The sequence below is a fragment of the Saccharomycodes ludwigii genome, chromosome II (genome assembly GCF_020623625.1).
Source record: "Saccharomycodes ludwigii strain NBRC 1722 chromosome II, whole genome shotgun sequence".
NCBI classification, from domain to species: Eukaryota; Fungi; Ascomycota; class Saccharomycetes; order Saccharomycodales; family Saccharomycodaceae; genus Saccharomycodes; species Saccharomycodes ludwigii.
In genome coordinates this window covers 560,858-581,187 of record NC_060201.1, presented here as the reverse complement: position 1 = coordinate 581,187, position 20,330 = coordinate 560,858, and the positions used below count along the sequence as shown (strand labels likewise).

At 30.1% G+C, this 20,330-nt stretch overlaps 11 protein-coding genes and 1 non-coding gene across 12 annotated transcripts; 7 read left to right on the top strand and 5 right to left on the bottom strand.

Moving 5' to 3' along the window:
* Nucleotides 1-399: 399 nt before the first annotated feature.
* NSR1 (Nsr1p) lies at nucleotides 400-1,656 on the top strand (the record flags this gene model as incomplete). The annotated part of the gene is made up of 1 exon (XM_046080418.1): nucleotides 400-1,656. The coding sequence occupies one exon, from the start codon at nucleotides 400-402 to the stop codon at nucleotides 1,654-1,656; it is 1,257 nt and encodes a 418-aa protein (XP_045935704.1).
* A 652-nt stretch (nucleotides 1,657-2,308) lies between these two features.
* On the top strand, nucleotides 2,309-4,582 carry RIM8 (Rim8p; the record flags this gene model as incomplete). Its single annotated transcript, XM_046080417.1, has 1 exon — nucleotides 2,309-4,582. One exon carries the CDS (start codon nucleotides 2,309-2,311, stop codon nucleotides 4,580-4,582), a length of 2,274 nt encoding a protein of 757 aa, XP_045935703.1.
* Nucleotides 4,583-5,080: 498 nt separating this feature from the next.
* On the top strand, nucleotides 5,081-5,812 carry MTR3 (exosome non-catalytic core subunit MTR3; the record flags this gene model as incomplete). The annotated part of the gene is made up of 1 exon (XM_046080416.1): nucleotides 5,081-5,812. One exon carries the CDS (start codon nucleotides 5,081-5,083, stop codon nucleotides 5,810-5,812), a length of 732 nt encoding a protein of 243 aa, XP_045935702.1.
* Nucleotides 5,813-6,008: 196 nt separating this feature from the next.
* On the bottom strand, nucleotides 6,009-6,713 carry SCDLUD_001546 (uncharacterized protein; the record flags this gene model as incomplete). The annotated part of the gene is made up of 1 exon (XM_046080415.1): nucleotides 6,009-6,713. The coding sequence occupies one exon, from the start codon at nucleotides 6,711-6,713 to the stop codon at nucleotides 6,009-6,011; it is 705 nt and encodes a 234-aa protein (XP_045935701.1).
* Nucleotides 6,714-7,194: 481 nt separating this feature from the next.
* On the top strand, nucleotides 7,195-8,097 carry RSR1 (Ras family GTPase RSR1; the record flags this gene model as incomplete). Its single annotated transcript, XM_046080414.1, has 1 exon — nucleotides 7,195-8,097. One exon carries the CDS (start codon nucleotides 7,195-7,197, stop codon nucleotides 8,095-8,097), a length of 903 nt encoding a protein of 300 aa, XP_045935700.1.
* A 263-nt stretch (nucleotides 8,098-8,360) lies between these two features.
* OCH1 (initiation-specific alpha-1,6-mannosyltransferase) lies at nucleotides 8,361-9,863 on the bottom strand (the record flags this gene model as incomplete). The annotated part of the gene is made up of 1 exon (XM_046080413.1): nucleotides 8,361-9,863. The coding sequence occupies one exon, from the start codon at nucleotides 9,861-9,863 to the stop codon at nucleotides 8,361-8,363; it is 1,503 nt and encodes a 500-aa protein (XP_045935699.1).
* A 754-nt stretch (nucleotides 9,864-10,617) lies between these two features.
* On the bottom strand, nucleotides 10,618-11,433 carry PNC1 (nicotinamidase; the record flags this gene model as incomplete). The annotated part of the gene is made up of 1 exon (XM_046080412.1): nucleotides 10,618-11,433. The coding sequence occupies one exon, from the start codon at nucleotides 11,431-11,433 to the stop codon at nucleotides 10,618-10,620; it is 816 nt and encodes a 271-aa protein (XP_045935698.1).
* Nucleotides 11,434-11,637: 204 nt separating this feature from the next.
* On the bottom strand, nucleotides 11,638-11,764 carry SCDLUD_001542. The gene is made up of 2 exons: nucleotides 11,728-11,764; nucleotides 11,638-11,674 (listed from the first exon to the last, which is right to left on the bottom strand). It is a non-coding gene; the product is annotated as a tRNA-Trp (tRNA).
* Nucleotides 11,765-12,208: 444 nt separating this feature from the next.
* On the top strand, nucleotides 12,209-15,481 carry VIR1 (Vir1p; the record flags this gene model as incomplete). Its single annotated transcript, XM_046080411.1, has 1 exon — nucleotides 12,209-15,481. The coding sequence occupies one exon, from the start codon at nucleotides 12,209-12,211 to the stop codon at nucleotides 15,479-15,481; it is 3,273 nt and encodes a 1,090-aa protein (XP_045935697.1).
* Nucleotides 15,482-15,971: 490 nt separating this feature from the next.
* Nucleotides 15,972-16,287, bottom strand: RPL30 (60S ribosomal protein eL30; the record flags this gene model as incomplete). The annotated part of the gene is made up of 1 exon (XM_046080410.1): nucleotides 15,972-16,287. A coding segment is annotated over one exon (315 nt), but the record flags the coding sequence as incomplete, so codon positions are not given.
* Nucleotides 16,288-18,652: 2,365 nt separating this feature from the next.
* RPL24A (60S ribosomal protein eL24) lies at nucleotides 18,653-19,102 on the top strand (the record flags this gene model as incomplete). Its single annotated transcript, XM_046080409.1, has 1 exon — nucleotides 18,653-19,102. One exon carries the CDS (start codon nucleotides 18,653-18,655, stop codon nucleotides 19,100-19,102), a length of 450 nt encoding a protein of 149 aa, XP_045935695.1.
* Nucleotides 19,103-19,939: 837 nt separating this feature from the next.
* On the top strand, nucleotides 19,940-20,215 carry AGA2 (Aga2p; the record flags this gene model as incomplete). Its single annotated transcript, XM_046080408.1, has 1 exon — nucleotides 19,940-20,215. One exon carries the CDS (start codon nucleotides 19,940-19,942, stop codon nucleotides 20,213-20,215), a length of 276 nt encoding a protein of 91 aa, XP_045935694.1.
* Between the last annotated feature and the right edge of the window lie 115 nt (nucleotides 20,216-20,330).

Here is a 20,330-nt window from a genome sequence, read left to right as displayed (position 1 = left end):
TATACTTTTTTGTTCGGAAAACTATTAGTCGTTTCTTTTTTTCTTTTTTCTTTTTTTCTTTTTTTTCGTTTCTTTTTTTTCTTTTTTCTATGTAGAATTTTTCAGTAAAAAAATTTCTTTTTTTCTTCGTTTCAATTATTCCATAAGCTGCTCTAAGTAGTTAATATAAAAGCTATTAATAAATTCAAATTGAGACCTTAACTTTATTTCTAAACCTTACATTATCAATTCAATTGTAACAACTCTTATTATTAAGTTAATTTTTTTTTTTTTGTCTACGTCCTTTACGCCTATTATTTCTTTTATTTGACCTTTGAACAGTATATTTTTTCGTCAATTATAAAATAGTAATACATATATACAAACTAGCTACTTTAAGCAAACATTACAACAACAAACATGGCCAAATCTGTTACCAAGAAAGAGCAATCGAAAGTTTCTAAAAAAGACTTAAAAAAGAAACAAGAGGAAAAGAAAGATGTTTCTTCCTCTTCTTCTAGTGAAGATGAATCCTCGTCCTCCGACTCCAGTTCTAGTTCCAGTGACAACGAGTCTTCTGACTCTGATTCCAGCTCTGATTCTAGCGACGATGAGTCTTCTAGTGAAGAACAAGAAAAGAAGGAAGAAAAAAAGGGAAAGAAGGAAGATGCTAAAAAAACTAGCAATAAGGAAAAATCTGATGCTTCCTCTTCTTCCTCTGAATCTTCTTCAGATTCAGATGACTCTTCTTCTTCTTCTTCTTCCGATTCTGATGAATCCTCTTCTTCTGAATCCAGTGACGATGCAGAAAAGGAGGAAAAAACTTCCTCTAAAAAGCGTAAATCTGAAGAAACTGCCGAAGAAACTGCTGAAGAGGAATCAGAAACCAAAAAACCTAAATTGAGTGGTGAACCTGCTACTATTTTTGTTGGTAGATTATCTTGGAATATTGATGGTGAATGGTTAAAGTCTGAGTTTGAACACATTGGCGGTGTGGTTGATGCTAGGGTCATTTATGAAAGAGGTACCGATAGATCTCGTGGTTACGGTTATGTTGATTTTGAAGACATGTCATATGCTGAAAAAGCCATTAAGGAAATGCAAGACAAGGAAATTGATGGTAGAGCGATCAACTGTGATATGTCCACCTCTAAACCAAAAACCAACAACGGCGGCGATCGTGCCAAGAAATTCGGTGATGTTCCAAGTGAACCAAGTGATACTTTATTCTTGGGTAACTTGTCATTTGATGCCGATAGAGATGAACTATTTGAGATTTTCGGAAAGCATGGTGATATTATATCAGTTCGTTTACCAACTAATCCAGAGACCAACCAACCAAAGGGTTTTGGTTATGTTCAATATGGTTCCATTGATGATGCTAAAAAGGCATTAGAAGTTTTACAAGGTGAGTACATTAACAACAGACCAGTTAGATTGGACTACTCTACACCAAGACCAAATAATGACAGGGGTAACTTTAGAGGTGGTAGAAATAATGACAGAGGTAATTTCAGAGGTGGTAGAAATAATGACAGAGGTAGTTTCAGAGGTGGTAGAAATAACGACAGAGGTAATTTCAGAGGTGGTAACTCTGGGAAAGGCGCTAACAATATTCCATTAGGTAAGCCTAGACAAACTGCTGAATTTAAAGGCCAAAAGAAAACTTTTGATTAAGTAATAATAAAGAAGTAAGAGAGAGAAAAAAAAAAAAAACTGATTTCTAATTTTTTTTTTTTTTTTCCTATACTAATAATTACTAACATGTTTTTTTTTTTTTTTTTATTAATAATTTTTAAATTTCTGTTTCACATATATCATTATTTTATTTATTTTGATTTTTATTCTAATGTTAAACAGTGGTTGTTTTTAGTACGTAGTATTATTATATAAATTTGTATATTAGTTTATACTTATCCATGTTTCTTTTATTCTCTTTTTTCTTTTTTTTTTTTTCTCCCAGGAATGAATTAAAATAATTACAACTCCTTTATTCAAAACCTTTTATGATAAAAATATATATATATATATATATATTTTGATGCCGTTTGCAAGAATAATTCCAATCATTTTATTATTAATTGACCCTCGGCTCATTTTTTCATCAAGATTTTGCAATACTATTTTCAAAATAAATAAATAAATAAATAAATAAAATGCATTCCAAGAAAATATCCTTTCCATTCTTAAAAAAAAATAAAAAAAAAAAAAAAGGAACTTAAAAAAAAAAAATAAAAAAAATAAAATAGAAAAAGCCAAACACCTATACGACTAATACCAACATCAAAAGTTGCCAGTAATTAAAATCAAAATTATTCATTAGTAAACTATGGCGAGTCTTTTATTAGATCTATTGAAGAAAAGACCCAAAATATTATCAAATAATAGTAATAATCACGGTGGTAGCATTAATGGTTTAAAAAATGTACCAAACCATAATAACACCAATCTTGCTAATAGAAGTAAAAATGTAATAGATCCAAAGATTCACTCTCCCTCCAACAATGCTCTGCATATACATACAGATTGTACTTTAAAATTAATAAACCCCCCAGCAACTTATAAACCAAATGATGTATTATGCGGAGAGGTACATTTAAAATTACAACAGGATATAGCCAATATTCAATTGATTTTAATTTTTGAAGGAGAAATCACATTAAAAGTCAAGCGAGCTTCACATGTTATAACCAAATGTGATCATAAAAAATTGTTTTATAAAAAAATTACACTTTATGGCAGTAATAATAAAAGTGCTGCTGATTTTGATACAAATAACGAATGCATACTTAATGGTTTGACAAAGGGTGAACATATTTTCCCATTTAAAATTAAAATACCCGGCACTAATAATAATAATAGTAATAACAATACCGACAATAAATACAACAAACGAATATATACTTCAATTAATTTCGAAAAAGGATCAATAAGTTATTCCCTAACTGCACAGCTCGAATCCCTGTCAAATAACGGTCATTCTCACAGCAATACCAGTAAAACTTTGGGCATTTTAGACAATAATCAAGAAAGGGGGAATGATGAAAACAAAGATGCTAATAATATTTATTGTAACACTGATGATTCTAGGAGTAACTTATTTTCGAACCAACATCATGTGGTCTATGCAAAGGCAACAAGAAACATAGCGATTTTGTCACCATTAGATGTTTCCTCTTATGATAAACCGAATACAAAAACTATATATTTACAATTTTCACCTTCAAACACGCTGTTATTATTCGAACCAAAACGGAAACTGAAAAGTAAAAACAAACTAGATAATTTAGATGGTGTTTCAAGACGCACTGCAGCTACAGTCGATACCACGTCAAGATTGCCTGTAGTAAACATGGGTTCAGTTGTAAGTAAGGCTATCTCAAAAAAAAATGATAAAACTAATGGTGGCAAGGTCAATATTGGTTACAAAGAGAGTAAAAATAGTAGTAGTAGTAGTATCAGCGAAAATAATGCCGATAATAATAAAAACAAGAGAACCATTGAAATTAGCATTGGGATGGATAGATCAGGATTTATTTTAGGTGAAGAATTTCCAATTAATATACACATAAAACACTATAAAAGTTATATCCATCCAATAGGTGTAATTGCAACCTTGGTAAGGATATGTAAGGTTAATACTGGGAGTGTCATTGAAACTTTTAGGAAGGATTTATGTCAAAGTATTTTACCAATACTAACAAAGAAAACACCAGAAAATGATTGTGCTGACAATGAACAGAACGAACATGAGCAACGTTATGAGTATAATGAGAAGCTATGGCTAAAAATCCCAAATGCTTGTTTCCCTACATTGATATTGGACGAGAATTGTTGCAACTTTTTCAATTTTCAATATTATGTTGAGATTTTGTTTAATTTGTCTTCTAAAAACGAAGTTGTAACTGAAAGCAACCAAGTTTTGTTTAATGGGGATCAAGCCACAATCACTTCTTTGCATCATCGTTTTTCTCAGCAGAACAATAACCGTGATACTACTACTTCTACTGGTACCGGTTATAGCACCATGATTGCTAATAACAATGGTACAAATCGTACCAACAATGATGATATTATAGTATTGCAAAAATGTAATTTGTCCAACAGATCGGTGAACGATTATCATTCTATCATAGATGATCCGATGAGGGTTATATTTTACCAAGACTTAATCAATATTGACCAATTAAAAAAATTAAAAAATGTGACTGGTATGAGCCTTGAGGTAATAGTGGGGACCCATCGAAACCCCACAATCTGTAAAGAGAATGAAAATACATCACATGGTAATGTTTCCCCCGCTACCAACAACAATAGTAACGATATCCTTACCAATAAAAATTGTTTGGACAATATATATGATCAATTATTAGCATCAAACGGTTGTTATGATAATGGCAATAATGAAGATATAAATGTATCAGACAAATATTCTTGGATATTAAATAACACCATACCAAAATATGCATTACCATCCTTTGGATCATCTTTCGAAAACAGTAACGGTTATGAAGGTAGCAATACATCCATAATCGTGGATGATAAAAAGGAGTTAGAAAGAAAGAGATTACAAATGTTTGAAAGTGAGCCACCTTCTTCGTAAGAAAAAATATTAAAATTGAGATTTTTCATTTAAATACACACACACAAGTATATATATATATATATTTGGTTTAATTTTGCATTAAGCATCTATAATGGAAGTTAGATTTATATAATATTCTTAATTAGTAACTACGTTTTTAGGTTAGTGACTGTTTTATTCTTCCTTGATCTAAAATCATATAAATGATATATTGGCATCTGGCTACAAAGCTATGCTTGTTCGGGAATTCTACTTAAGGACCTTCGGATACTTTAATTGGCGGTATTTAAGCTATTAAGATGTTTAATAATAATAAATGATACAAAAAAAAAAAGAAAAGAGAAAAAAAAATTAAAAAAAAAAAAAAAAAAAAAAAGTTTTATGTATTAGTCCTGCTCAGCAATTCTATTGCTGTATGGCACACTGTTAAAAATAAAGCCCTCCCTTGATGATTTTTCACTCAAATAATTAGAATTATAACTCAAGAATAACACTAGTAACAAAAATTATCCACTTATGAATGTTCAGGATAGAAGAAGATTATTAGGTCCACCCAATGCCAGACCAGTAGCATTTAGCAAAGTATTGGAGGAGCCAACAGAAATATCTAATGTGTCTAGTAATGATAAGGCTCTGCCATATATGAAAATGGGTTTGATCACTAATTGCAACGGTTCTTCATATATAGAAAGTGGTGATGACAATCTCATGCTAATTACCTCCGTATATGGACCTAAACCCATTAGAGGATCCTTTACTTCAAAGGCAGTATTAACAGTTCATTTAGAAAACAGTATTGCAACAGCTAACAATAGTGATGGTAGTACTGATGATGGCAAAAACTTTAATACCTCTGATGACTATAAAGATTTAAGTTTTTTTTTGAAAAATATATTTGATTCTGTTGTCCAATTAGATAAATATCCTAAATCCGGGATAGATATCTTTGTTAAAGTTGTAAATACTGATTCTGCTAATACCTCAAATATACCTAAATTGTTACAGATGTGTTGCAACGGCATATTATTAGGGTTGGTAGATGCCAATATGGAGATATCTGATTTGGTAGGGATAGGCATTATAAGCCATGAATGCTGTGTATCTTTTATTAAAAATGGCCTAGAGATGTGTGGATTTTGGAAAATGAAAGATGAAGATGAACAAGACATTGAAGAAATTGTTGGTAAATGTAAGGAAAACTATTTAGAAAATAAATATCTAATATCTAGCTATTTAAACGGTGATTAGAGGAAGGGTTGTCATTGATCTGTTACAAATAAGTCTTTGAACAATTTTTAGATGTAAAAAATAGAGTATATTATTATTAACATAAATAATGGAATTATTAATACTTTTTTTTTTTTTTTTTTTTTTTTTTGCTTTTTTGAATATATTTATTTAATTTTGAAGCTATTTACAAGTAAAAGAAAGAGGGGGGGAAAAACTAATAAACTTTTGAGCCTCTTGGCAATGACTCCACCACAATTGGTATTTTTTCCCCGTTATCTGTTTTGATGACCAATTGGTTTTCTTTCCCTGTCAAATCTCTAAAAACAACTTGATAATTATCACCCACATATAAATTATTCAAAATATTTTCCAATTCTTTACTTTTAATCTTTCTAACAGTGGCACCAATAGTATCCACATCTTCATTCAAAATTACTTGAGAACCAATCAGGTTTATTAAATCGCCTTGCGTTTTATTGAGATTTTTTGGAAGTGAACAAAGTTCGACTTTTTCCACAACATTACTGCCATTATGGTTTTGTGATAGTGAACCACACATAAGCATCCCTTCACTTCTAACACCCCTTAATTTACTAGGCTTTAAGTTAGTGGCAACTACCACGATGGAATTTAATAATTTATCCATTGGAATATAATGTTTTAACCCACTCACCACTTGAAGTATATTTTTTTTCTCATTGGTATCTTGTGATGCTCCAATTTTAACTTGTGATATATACATTTTATCTGAATTATCGTGTAATTTAATATCTTGAATATATCCTAGTTTTAAGGATAATAATTTGAATGGATACTGTGGTGGTACTACGGTATTATTGATGGGGGTAACAGTAGTACTAACAAACCTTAAGATATTTGGATTATTCTTAGCAAAAACATACTTGTGGAATTTTAGCATGTTTGGAATGATAGTTTTATCGGATTGTCCTTGAGAATAGTGGGTTTTTAAGTCAAACAGTTACAATTGGCATTTCTACTATTAAATTTTATAGAGAATTTAAGTCAGATAAGTGGTATTTTCTGTTTATAAAAGTAATATTTTCGTGTATAGTGATCCAAAAAGGGAATCACCCGTTATTTTTAAGGTGAATTTCCCCACTGCGATGATTTCTAACAATCAAAACGAAAACAGAAAAAGTAAATCATTTATTTTTTTATCGAAGTTTATCCTTTCTAACTTTAAAGTTTCATAGATTTGTTTATATTTTAAACGTTCAAACATCGTTCCCTTTTCTCTCTTTCTTTTTTCTTCCTTTTCTTTTCTTTTTTTTTTTTTTTCTCCTCTAAGATTTTCATTTATCTTTACAATACATTTCAAGTATTTTCAAATTGCAGAAAAAAAAAAAAAAACAAAACAATATATATAAATATATAGTTAAATGAGGGACTACAAATTAGTTGTATTAGGTGCTGGTGGTGTTGGTAAATCATGTTTGACAGTTCAGTTTGTTCAAGGTGTGTATCTAGATACGTACGATCCAACGATTGAAGATTCGTACAGAAAAACCATGGAAATTGACGGTAAAATTTTTAATTTAGAGATCTTGGATACGGCAGGTGTGGCTCAATTCACAGCAATGAGAGAACTATATATCAAAAGTGGTATGGGTTTCTTACTAGTTTATAGTGTTACTGATAAACAAAGTCTACAAGAACTTTTAAACCTAAGAGAACAAGTTTTAAGAATTAAAAATAATCTTAAGATTCCTATGGTTTTAGTTGGGAATAAAGCTGATTTAGAAGACGAAAGATTAGTCAGTGTTGAGGAAGGTATTAATGTTAGTACTAAATGGGGCAAAGTACCATTTTATGAAACCAGTGCTCTGTTGAGAAGCAATGTGGATGAAGTGTTTGTGGATTTAGTTCGTCAAATTATACGTAATGAAATTGAAGAACAGCAGCAAAATTGTAGTGGCCCCCCTAGTAGTAGCAGTAGAAATACCAATAGTGATAACCATCGTCAGTATAGTAATGGTGGTACTAATAATATCAATAATAAAACTAGAAATAATAGTAACTACAATAGTACTAATAGTGATAAAAATATTGCTAATGATGCATCAAATTCACATTCTGGTATCGCCAATGGCACCACTATAGTAGGCAATAGTAAAGGGAAGAATGTAGCAAAAAATAACTCTGGTAGTTATGGTACTGGCAACGTTAAAGTTAACAATAATAAAAGTAATAATAATAACAATAATAAAATAAAGTCACCTGGTAGTAGCAACAGCAATAATAACAATAAGAAGAAAAAGAAGAAGGATTGTATAATTTTATAGGTTATTTTATCATCAGGAACTTTTTTAATTTACGGAAGCAAAAAAAAAAAATAAAATAAACATACATATATAAATTGTTATTATAAAAACTATATAGAAAGGAAGATGATGATAATGAAGAAGAAGGAAAAAAAGAAAGGAAAAAAGGGGAAAAAGTAGATGAATGGAAACGAATGTGTATTCTTTTTTTTTTCTATTTTTATTTTCTTCTTCTGGGTTGGGTGGAAAAGAGGGAAACGAAGTCTCCATGCATATGCACACCCTCAATCGTTTTTCCAAGTACCCCCAAACAAATGAGTGACAAATGCAATTTTATCCTGAGGACCCTTGGATCCCATATGGCCAACCCCTGGTGAAAAGGAAGTTATAGGTAAAATCAATATATCGTCAATTAAAATCGGATTTTTTAATAATGAAAAAAACCCCCAGTGAAATCTATTTTCGCCCATCAAGCCGTTGGAAATCTCTTTATAAAATTTCCTTGTAGTCTTCAATATTTTGTCTTCGTCGTCATCATGTTCTGCTGCCGCTGTCGTGGTGGGTTGTAAATTCGTATTATAGATTTCGATATTAGAGTTATATTCTAATAAATTATTTAAATATTGGAAAATCGCGTCTGAAAAAACACCTGGGCCAGTCCAATTCATAATATCAGTACCGTCGACATCGTCCCCACTATTTTTGAAATCATCGTTAAGGTTCTCCAAGTCACGTTCTTTTCTGCCTCGGCGGTTGATTTTGAAGTCCTGCATATTTTCCCCCTTAAAAGAATATTCGTTCTTGAAATCGATACTATTTTCCACACTGTTAATCGTAGTTGCTGTAATATTTAAGATCAATTCTCTCAAAGCTGGATGGCCTGGTTTGGCTTGAATTGTCCATTGACAAAATTGGATCCTCCTGGCGTAAAATTCGTTCCAATCTTCTCTATCTGGATCAGCTTCAATTCCTATAACTAGTCCGGGCGTAATGAGCTTGCCATCAGAGTTGCCGCTGCTTTGTGTTTCTTTTTTATTTTTATACCTTATGGTGTTTGCATTTACGTTTTTATTTCCGCCGTCAATATTTTGATCTTCTTTATTATCTAATACATTAAACTTTTCCAAAAACTGCAAATTATTTCCGGGCCAATCCTCCAAGTTTTTTAATGGTATGGTATCTACATCAGAATAAATCCCTCCTCTAGCATACAGTATTAAGTATCTGAAAAAATCAGCTTTTAAAATATTAGTAGGCATTAGCTTATATGCCTTTATGATGGCCGGAGCAGTAGAACCAAATAGTTGTTCCAATAAAATGTCTATTTCCCCATCACTCAAAAGCGAATGTACCCATTGTTTATCAATTTCGCTTGGTTCAGCAAAATCTTTTTCAATGGTGGTAAATTCACCAGTTTTAGAATCTTTGGGAATAACTTTTTCTTCCCATTTAGAAACATATCCTCTCATATGGTTAGGAAACTCTGGAGAGCTCAAGCCTACCTTCCAAGTCTGCCAAATATGTTTTGGAATAGGTACCCTTGGATTATATGGGAAATTGGCCACCAACTGGGAGCGTAAATTATTCATGTCCAATGACGAGTGGGATGAATCGAGTTTCTTTAAATTTAGTGGTGGATTATATGTTGATGGAAGTATTATTTCATTGCTATTATTTTTGTCATTTATTTCCGGTAAATTGGCTAATGTTTTAAATATTACAACGTATAAAATTAACGATATTATTATAGATATAATGCTCCTTTTCTTGGAGGCATAATAATGCATATTGTGGGGACTCTTGTTTTCTTGGGATTGACAATTAAGCATATGACAATCTATTATTGGTATTATTATTGCCAGGTTTGTTAGCGCAAGTGTCTGAAAAGAAAAAAGAAAAAAGAAAAAAGAAAAAAGAAAAATTAATTAAAAAATGAAAAAGAAAGAGGAAGGACGGTGGAAAAGAGAAAAAGGAAAAGTTATATAACACTTGCTAACGACGCAGACTTTTCAATATTTTCAAAGATAAATGTATATATATATATATATATATATAATGGTAATAACTTTTACAAACAAATAGCCATTATAATGGTAATAATAAGATTTTTCTTTAAATGTTTTACAAAATATTGAAATTTGACAAAAACGTGAAAAGGAGAAAAAAGGATGATTTAAAACACAAGGGGAAAAAAGTTCTAGAACACTCACACGAAAAAATAAAAATAAAAACCAAACAAATTTTATTTTTTTTTTCAGAGCAATTTTTATATATAGAGAAATCTAGACCTTTAATTATTATGGTTATTATTTGAGATTTTACGCGTAAAACAAAAAAAAATAAAAAAAAATAATAATGGAAAAGTAATCTGCATTTTGTCACATCTATATATAGATAATGCTAAATATAAAAAGGGGCGAAAATAAACACAATTTGGAGTTTTTCTCTCTTTCTTTCTTTCTTTCTTTCTTTCTCCGTCACTTCGCTTCCCTCCCTTAATACAAAAATCTTAGCGGTAATACCCTTTTTAATGCTGTTGTTTCATATCATTGTTATACCATCACATTTAGGCAATTCCCAATTAGGATCAATGCCCTTGGTCAAAGCTTTAATTATAAACGTGTTGTAACCCAATTGGCTACTGCTTAATGCACTGTTATAAACACAATAATCTAAAGCCAATCCAACAATATATACATTTTTTATTTTCTTATCACCATCTGCTTGTAAGTATTCGCTTACTTCGGTTTTATGATCATTCCATATATCATTAAAACAAGAATAGTATTCCCGATCTGGTAAATATCCCTTTTTAACTACTTTTATTCTATTATATTTATTATCAAGTGTGTTAAAATAATCAGTAAATATTGAATGAATTTCACACCCTTTCGTGTTTTGCACACAGTGTTTGGGCCATAACAAACTGTTGAAAGATTTTGTATCCTTCAATGGCGTCTTTGATTGCATATTTAAACTACTAATCTTGGCTTCTTTTGGTATGCTATTGCTAGTAGCCATATTGTTATTGCTGGCAAGAGACGTTTCAGTATCAGGAAACTTGTAAGTAATAGGATCAAAATCTTTTTTGTTTGGATGATTGCAAGCAAAGGAAATATGATCAATAGGATGATAATCCTGTGTAAATATAATTATTTCAAAATTGTTAATATTTTCGTCTATATATTGTTTCAATGGTTTCAAAATCTTATCTCCAAATTTAACCGCCAAAGAACCATTAGGTGGTAAAAAATCATACTGCATGTCTATCACTAGCAAAGCCGAATTGGGCAATGGTTTAGGTAAAGACTCATTGCTCTTAGTATTAATCTTGTTATCTTCCTCAGCTGGAATCATTTCGCCCCTTTTTTTTTTTTGCTTGTATATATATATATATATATATATATATATTTGATACTTGTGATTATTAACACGACTTTTAGAATTAATGAGGTGATATAAGTTGAAAAGAGAAAAAAAGAAAAAAAAGGAAACATTTACCTTTTTTTTTTTTTGAAAAACGGAGAAAAAAAATTATAGTATAAAATGTATACAAAAAAATGAAACGGACAGGAATTGAACCTGCAACCCTTCGATTGCACTTGTCAACGCCATAATACTGGTGTTTTAAGGCCGAAACCAATTGATTTAACTGGAGTCGAAAGCTCTACCATTGAGCCACCGCTTCATCTCTTGAAAATTTTTTATGAATTATGATTCCCATCACCACAATTCACATATATATTATGTGATATATTTTTCTGTTCTCGATAAAATAATGTTTTCTATGATATTTCTTAAAAGTTCTTGCGCGGTTAATTTTTTTTTTTTTTTTTTTTTTTTTCCTTTCTTTCAATAATTTATGAGATATATAACATTAACTTTTGCTTCTAATGATGTTTTTCTCATAACAATCAAACCTTTTTGTTTAGACTTGTTATTTTTTGGTACTTTTTTTTTTTATTTTTTCTTATTATTATTGTGTCTATATATATATATATCACTTTTTTGAATTTTAAAGTTATAAAAAGATAAAAAGATAAAAAGACGAAAAGAAAAAAAAAGACAGAAAATACATAGCACATAACAAAGAAAACTGAAAGAAAGAAAGAAAGAAAGAAAAAATATAGATATGCCTTCTCGTTCGTCTGGGAACGCTATGGGCAAAAATAGCAGTGGCAGTGATAGTAGCGGTAGTAGCACTATAGTAACCACCGATCAAAATTTTACGACAACACTCTCAGATCCTACTATTAACAGCAACAATAAATATATACTTAAGAAACAACAATTATTATCAATACTATCCTCGTTTGGATCTGATGCTTCTGATAACAGTAGTACTGGTAGTGCTGTTGATCTAAGTGAAATTTTGTTACATATTATTAATAATAATACCGATAGTACTGAAGACAATAATAAAATTGAACATATTAGCATTGTAATAATAAGAGATTTATTATTGATGTTGCATAATAAATGTGGTGAACTTATAAATAGTTCTTCCACCAGTGTTGATAATACTGTTTTCAATTTGGTTTATTTATTAATAAAATTGTTGTCGAAAATTAGCCTTGATGGTATTGACCAAAATATCAACGACAGCGCCATATCTAAAATTTGGGGTGAGAAAACTTTATTCACACTCAATGGCTCCTTAACTCCATTCAATGCTTTTGACCTCAGAATTATTCAGCTGTTTAATAATTCTGGAGACACGTTTTCTATTGGTTTGTTGGCTGTTTTTTTCATAACACATAAAGAATTAAGGAAATACTTACCACCGCAATCAAACATTAGCAAAAATAATGATAATAATAACAAAGGTTCCATTGGATTTTTACAAATTTTAAATATCTTACAATTGTTTCCCTCAGTCGACTACGATTTATTAAAATATTTAAACCTGGGTAATTTGAACGATTTGTTCATTAATCAATGGATATACGACTATCATCTAGTCCATGACAGTGACACCATCACATTGCTATTCATGACCAGAACGTTAAATGCTATTAGTCAAAAAAATGATCTAGCCTTTATTGATTTTATAATAGTTTTGATATTACCTAAATTGTGTTCTGATAATAAAAATAACAATCTTTCCACTTTGCAAGTTAACCAGGGGGCTCTGGAATTGTTTAATTATGTCAAATTTAAATTGTGCAAAAGAGCAGTTCAACAAAGTGGTGGTAGTAATATAATTGCACCAGCCGATATGAAAAACTATACAGCGTTTCTCGTTACTCGTTATGATATGGCAAATGATAAAAAACAAGACTGTATCTTAACAAATATGACCCCTGTCAACAGCTTGAAAACCTTTTTAGAAGTTATTGATCATCCAGAAACCGATTTTTTAGAAAATCCATATTTTACGTTCTTGATCAGATTAGCATATTCCAACCTATACCAACTGAGTTTAAACCAAAAAAACTATATGCTGGAAACCCATAATACCTTAATTGATATTCTGAAAAGTACTTTGAGTATGCCCGCCGTTTTAAACATGTCTAATTTTGTCCTAATTGATTATTTAATTAAAATAACCAGTGTGGCCACAGCCGCTGGGAGTAGTTGCGTTATTGGGGACAGTCATACCTCGATAATGAAGGAGTTTAAAGAAAAAATTCTATTTAAAATACCACCCATTTCTAGATCGTTGTTTACCTTTGGAACCAATAAAGTTGAGTTGCTTGGTGAGAGTAGCAATTTTAGTGAGCTAACTGAACTATTAATTGAATCTTTAAGTCTAGGTTTATCCACTCTTAACAACTTATTGGAGATTTATCAAGCCTGTAACATACAATTGTTTTCAGTGGACATTGCCAGGGACGGGGAACCTCCTTCTGAAAACATCAGCACCAGCATAAAATTTAAAGAGTGTTATGAGTTTTGCGAATTATTTTTCATTCCCATAACTTCAGTGTTAATGTTGCTAAGTCAATTGCAGGATAATTTATATCCTGTTTTGGCAGGTACTGCCGTTGGTAAAGTTGATATTTGGATCCGTGAATTGACTATTTTAACGACTAAAATTCTGGAGAAAATCATTATCAATGGAGGACATATAGCGTTGTACAGCTTTGTTAAATTTATTTCTAAATACTCATTAAAGTCTTTGTCCGTGAAAGATCAATCTTTGAGATTTTTGAATCATTTATTCTTTCATAACAAAGACAATGTATGTTTGAATATGTGCAATGAAAACGAGCTAACAAAGGAAATAGTTGTTAAATATATTGAATTGTGGAATGATGGAAGTCCGATTTTCTTTACCTTTTACGATAAGATTGTGGGTAGGCCATTATTAAGTGGTAGCACTAAAAGGTTTACCATGCAGGAATTGTTGCTTAAGTATGATTCCCGATTTAAAAAGTCGCTGGAATTGTTGACAGAATGTCAAGCGAAAGGTAGCAATGCAAATGAAAATATAATTTTATCCTCTTCTCCGGTTTCGTCTCCACTTCAACAAAAAATGAACATGTACTCGCAAAGTGATGCTAATAATACTTCAAGTACAATAGGATCTTTTGCGAACGATATTCTGGATGGTGGTAACAACAATCCAATATCAATCAATAAATTTAATAGAAATGCCACATCTTTTATTCCTAGTTCACCTTCAAAGATGAGTGGTGTTAGATCCATAAGTATTTCAGGTTTGCCAGCGGTAAACTCGTCTTACTATGGTGGTAGCAATAATAATATTAACAATAGAAATAACATGCGCACAATGTCGTCTAATATAAACCCCAACCACACGATTGAGGGGCTAATTACTAATCCTAATGTTAGCGGTGGTGGCCATCATATGAATAATGACATTGGTGGATTTTCAGGCAATAATAGAAATAATATACAACTAAGATCGCCAGTAAGAAGTGTAAGTAATGTCAGTCACGGTGCTAACATGATGTTATCTTCGATAAACACTGCATCGCATATAACTGGAGAATCGTCATCTATTCTGTTGCCATCAGAACATGTTGGAAATAGTAATAATAATAATGGTAATTGGATGGCAGCATATGCCAATAACATGAATAGTACCCCGACCTCGGCCACTTTCAAAACACCTGGGTCATTATTAATACCTAAAAACATTCGTTCTCAAAAAAATGGTATAAATAATGTCAACAATTACGTTAACAATTATAATGGCAATAATGTGAACGGGAATAATAACAATAATAATGGTAATAGTAATAATAATAATAATAATAATAATACTGATAATAATAGTTTCTTGAATAATAAAGATGGCAATATTAGTAATGTTACTGGTGCCAGTAGTAAACAAATAGATGCCGGTAAAAAGTATATTTTAGGCGGTCATAATAGAATGATTAATAATAGCAGAGCTCAATCTATTCATGTTGATGAATATGAAAGGTTTTACTAATTTTTTCTTTTTTTTTTTTTAGCATTGTTAAATACAACTTTGAGCATTTACAATTATCAATTTTTTTTGGTGGTATTTTTTTTTTTGACGTATTAATTGTTTGGATAGATTTAGTCACAACTAACTTTACTTTCTTTTTTTGTGAATCATTTATGATGAACGTAGTTAATTTTTTTTTTTAATTATAAATCGTGGTTATATGTATATGTTAGTGTCTTTTTTTTTTTTTTTTTTTTTACATACTTTTAGATTCTTCATATAGTCATTTCTTTTAGAAAAAAATGAGTTTATACATCGCTATCAACAAACATATTTTTTTTTTTTTATCTTGAGGAAATAAGAAATAGGAAAGTTTTGTTACGCAGGAAATACAAGCATAAAAATTTGTCACTTTCATAAAATAATTAATTCAATTATAAAATGTAATTATAAAATGTAATTATAAAAGAAAGAAAAAAAAAAAGTGGTTTTTCTCTCAACCAGAGAAGTCTTAAGCCAAAGTGGTTAAGATATCAGAATCACCAGCATCCAAGACAGTAATAACACCGACTCTGAACAATTTACCAACAGCGGTACCTAATTCATTGTTACCACCTTGGAAGTAGTAAACCCTAGTCTTAGACAACATAGCGTAATATTCCAATTCAGATTTTCTCAAAACTGGAGTGTTGGAAGCAATAATAACCAACTTAGCCTTACCTTGTCTCAAAGATTTGACAGTAGATTTGTAACCTAAAGTATATTTACCTGATTTAACAACCAAGGCTAATTTTTGGTTAATAGTTTCGGAAGATTTTGATGGGGCCTATTTAAAAATATTTGCAATTTTTTTTAAAAATAAAAAAAAAAAAATGTTAGTAAATTGAATTCAAAACAGAAATCAATATGATACTATATTTATCGAGGCGCTATAACAAGGAAAATACAAATCAATTTTTATCAATTCCGTCGTCTATGCACATGTACATGAAGCAATATATCTCTATGTCTCGTTATAACTGTCCTTTAATTGTGAAAGTTATTGTTATACTAAACTTGGTGTCTTTTACAACCATAAACTATGTTATATTTCGTTACAATATAAAAATAGCAAAGACAGCACAATAAGATTCAATAAACAATTAACAACACAATTGGGCAGTTACATAGCAACATGGTACTATGACTACAAAATGAGAAACAGTTGCATTAAAAAAAAAAAAAAATTGAAATAATATGCTCAAATGATCTACCTTGCACTCCTCATTACACTCCTCCGAGATCCATCTCATTTCTGATTTTACAGACGGACATTATATCACAATATAACATAATTCGAAGGGAAATGCATTAATATTTGTGCTACTAGTGGCATAGACTCTTATTATTATATTGGCGATAATAGTGATAGTATCATAGTGAATTAAAAAAAAAAAATGTATAAATGTAATACTGACCATCTCTGTGTGTGAATTGGATAATTATAATACGTGAAAAGTTGAAGTTTAAAAAAACACTCCGGTCGCTAGATGATTTTTTTGGAATTTTTTTACATATAGGATAAAAATAAAAGATTTTAAGTTTATAAAAGGTGGTAAGAAAACGGCAAGTTATTGAAAATGGGAAAATAAAAGAGGTTTTTGAAGAGGATTATGGGAAAAATTTATGAAGAAAAAAAATACTTTTTATTTTAGTTTTTATAAAAAAAGAAAGAGAAAAAGAAAGAGAAAACGAAAGAGAAAACGAGAGAAAAAAAAAACTTTTTCTTTTCTTTTTTTTTTATGGCTGTATAATAAAAAAGGCTATTTGTGACATTTTGTTACAACATCCGTACATGTTTATATGGTTTAAATATAGCGTAGTAGCATAGATAAAATTGCATATAAAACTAAAACTAAAACTTTTTTTTTTTTTTTTTTTTTCCTTGAAATTTTTTTTAAAATATTTTTTTTTCTATTTTTTTGGTTTTCGAGGATTGTTTGAGTTTGCCTGTGGTGGGCAGTGGCAGTGGCCGTGGCGGTGTGCGGAGGGAGCGAGTCTTTTTAGCTGTAGTAAATTCCCACATTTTGTTTTGTTTTGTTTTGTTTTTCCACTTTTTCTTTTACGATCCCACCAAGTTAATTTCCGCTCTCTCTCAGCCAATTTTTCTCAAATTACTTCCTTGATTAATTAATTAATTAATTCTTTTTTTTTTTCCTTCTTTTTTTTTTTTCCAATTTTTCCTTCTCTCAGACTTTTTCTCTCATCCAATTTGCGTTTTATCAATCACTCTTATTGCTTGTGTTCCTTGTTAAAATGCTCTAACTATACAATTCTTTTATACATTTGCTTTGTATCAAATCTTGTTAGAAAAAGAAATCACAAATATCTCCAAGAACTTTCTAAAGTTAAGGTATGCATAGTAATAATAAGAATTATTTGGCCATTATCATGCGCTATAGTTTATTTTACCAGTGACGAACGAGAAAAGGAAGCACAAAAAAAAAAAACGATACAAAATTAGTAGGAAGATATTTAAGAGTGAAAGAAAAGGAGCAATATGCATGTTTTTGTCTTAAAAAAAACCCATTATGATTCATCTGTATACAGTATTTCGCTCTGTGTTAATATTTTAAATGAAAATAATAAAAATTGTAGCCTTGTAGAAATCCATCTAAAAAATTAATATGTTGAAAATTCAATGTATGAATAGAAAGTAGGGTCTAGATTGATATTTTAATTATAACAAAAAAGTACACTGTGGGATAAATTGAGATGGCTCATAAAAAGAGAGTTATTAATTTTGACTATTCCAGGGCTAAGCGATACTTACTCGTGTATAGCTGTACATCGTTGAAACGATCAGAGATATTTTTTTTTAGTTGATATTATTTACAAGGTATTGGGTGTCATTAGAGATATTACTGCCTATATTTTTACAGGGTTAATACCATCCATACAGTTTTTTGAGATGAACCTTTTAATTAAGGGATTGCTATCAATTTTTTTTTTTTTTGTCTTTCATTTTTCGATTACGGTGTCATTCATGGTTTAATGCAAATTTGTTTACTAACTTTTTTTTTTTTTTTTGATCATCTTTTATTTTGACGTTTTGTGTGTTAATTTTTTTTTATCATACAACACATCACATTTGGAATGATTGATATTGATACTATTATTTTCTGCAGTGTATTTAATTCATAAAATTGAGAAATGAAGGTTGAAATTGACTCTTTTTCTGGTTCCAAAATCTACCCAGGTAGAGGTACCTTATTTGTTCGTGGTGACTCTAAGATTTTCAGATTCCAATCATCTAAATCTGCTTCTTTGTTCAAACAAAGAAAGAACCCAAGAAGAATTTCCTGGACTGTCTTGTACAGAAGACACCACAAGAAAGGTATTACTGAAGAAGTTTCTAAGAAGAGAACTAGAAAGACCGTCAAAGCTCAAAGACCAATTGTCGGTGCTTCTTTAGATTTTATCAAGGAAAAAAGATCTGTCAAGCCAGAAGTCAGAAAAGCTAAGAGAGATGAAAAGAAGAAGGCTGACAAAGAAAAGAAGAAGGCTGACAAGATCGCTAGAAAGAACAACCCAAATGCTTCTAAAATCTCTAAGCAACAAGCTAAGGGTGCTTTTAAGAAGGTTGCTGCTACTTCCCGTTAAGTATAAAAGACTTTGAATTCTGGTTATGTTTGTATAATTAATAATTTATATAAATTATTTTTTATTTATCCTTTTTCATATTGTTATATATATATAAATAAAAACATATATATTACCCACTAAATTGTGTTTTTTTTTTTTTTTTTTTTTTCTTTCTTTCCTTTCTTCTGTTAATTGATATCTTTCTTATTTTCTGACACTGTGTGTACCTATTTAATCAAGACTTAAAAAAAAAAAAAAAAAAAAAAAAAAAAAAAGGAACGAAAAGGGGTTAAAGTTTACTTAAGTCACACTCATCAATTGTGAGTTTACCTTTTTTTTTTTTTTTCAATAGAAACTCGTACAAACAGCCAAAATTGTTATTATTTATTGGTAATGCTATGAAAGACAGGGAGAATATTTTCCCTTTTAGTTCAGTTCATTTTTATTTGTCAATTTGAATATAAATTTCCTGATTTAGACATGACAATTGGAAGATCAATTTTTTACTTTTTCATTAGTTATATATATACGGTTAACATAAATAATTATGGCATAACGTGGCTGCCCAAACCATATGTATATGTGATCAAGACGCAAAAAAAAAAAAAAAAAAAGAACTTGGATCATATAAATAGCTAATCTTCAGAGTTTTATTATATTTATTTCATATTCAGTTATCTGTATGTATTTAATTTTATTATGAGAATTGAAGAAAAGAATAGAAGAAGAGAAAGGAAAAGAAGCTTTTTATACAACCCAGCCGCTTAAACTTTTTCAAGTATTACTTGGAAGACTAATAATACATTTCATAACCATAATAACAAAGCCGTACTACCATTTTTATTGCACAAAGACATGAAATTTACAAGCATTTTGACTTCTATAATTGGCGCTTCCCTTGGTGTTGGTGTTTTTGGTGAGAATACTTTTAGTTCTTCTATTTCTATTTCCTGTGAAACTATGCCGGAGCCAACATTAGAAAATACTCCAGCAGGTGTTTCTACTTTCACAGCTTTTCGTGGTGGTTCTTCATACATTAAAGTTGTCACTTATTACAACTCGATAACTTATATTTCCAATTGTACTCCAACCACCACAAATACACCAACTTCTACCATTATTGTTGGTTAATCAAGAAAGAAAAAAGGTTAATTTAGTTTGATTTTTTATTTCTTTTATTAATATTATTATTAAATGATATCCTATTTTTGTAGTATACTTCTAACTTTAGAGCTACATATATATA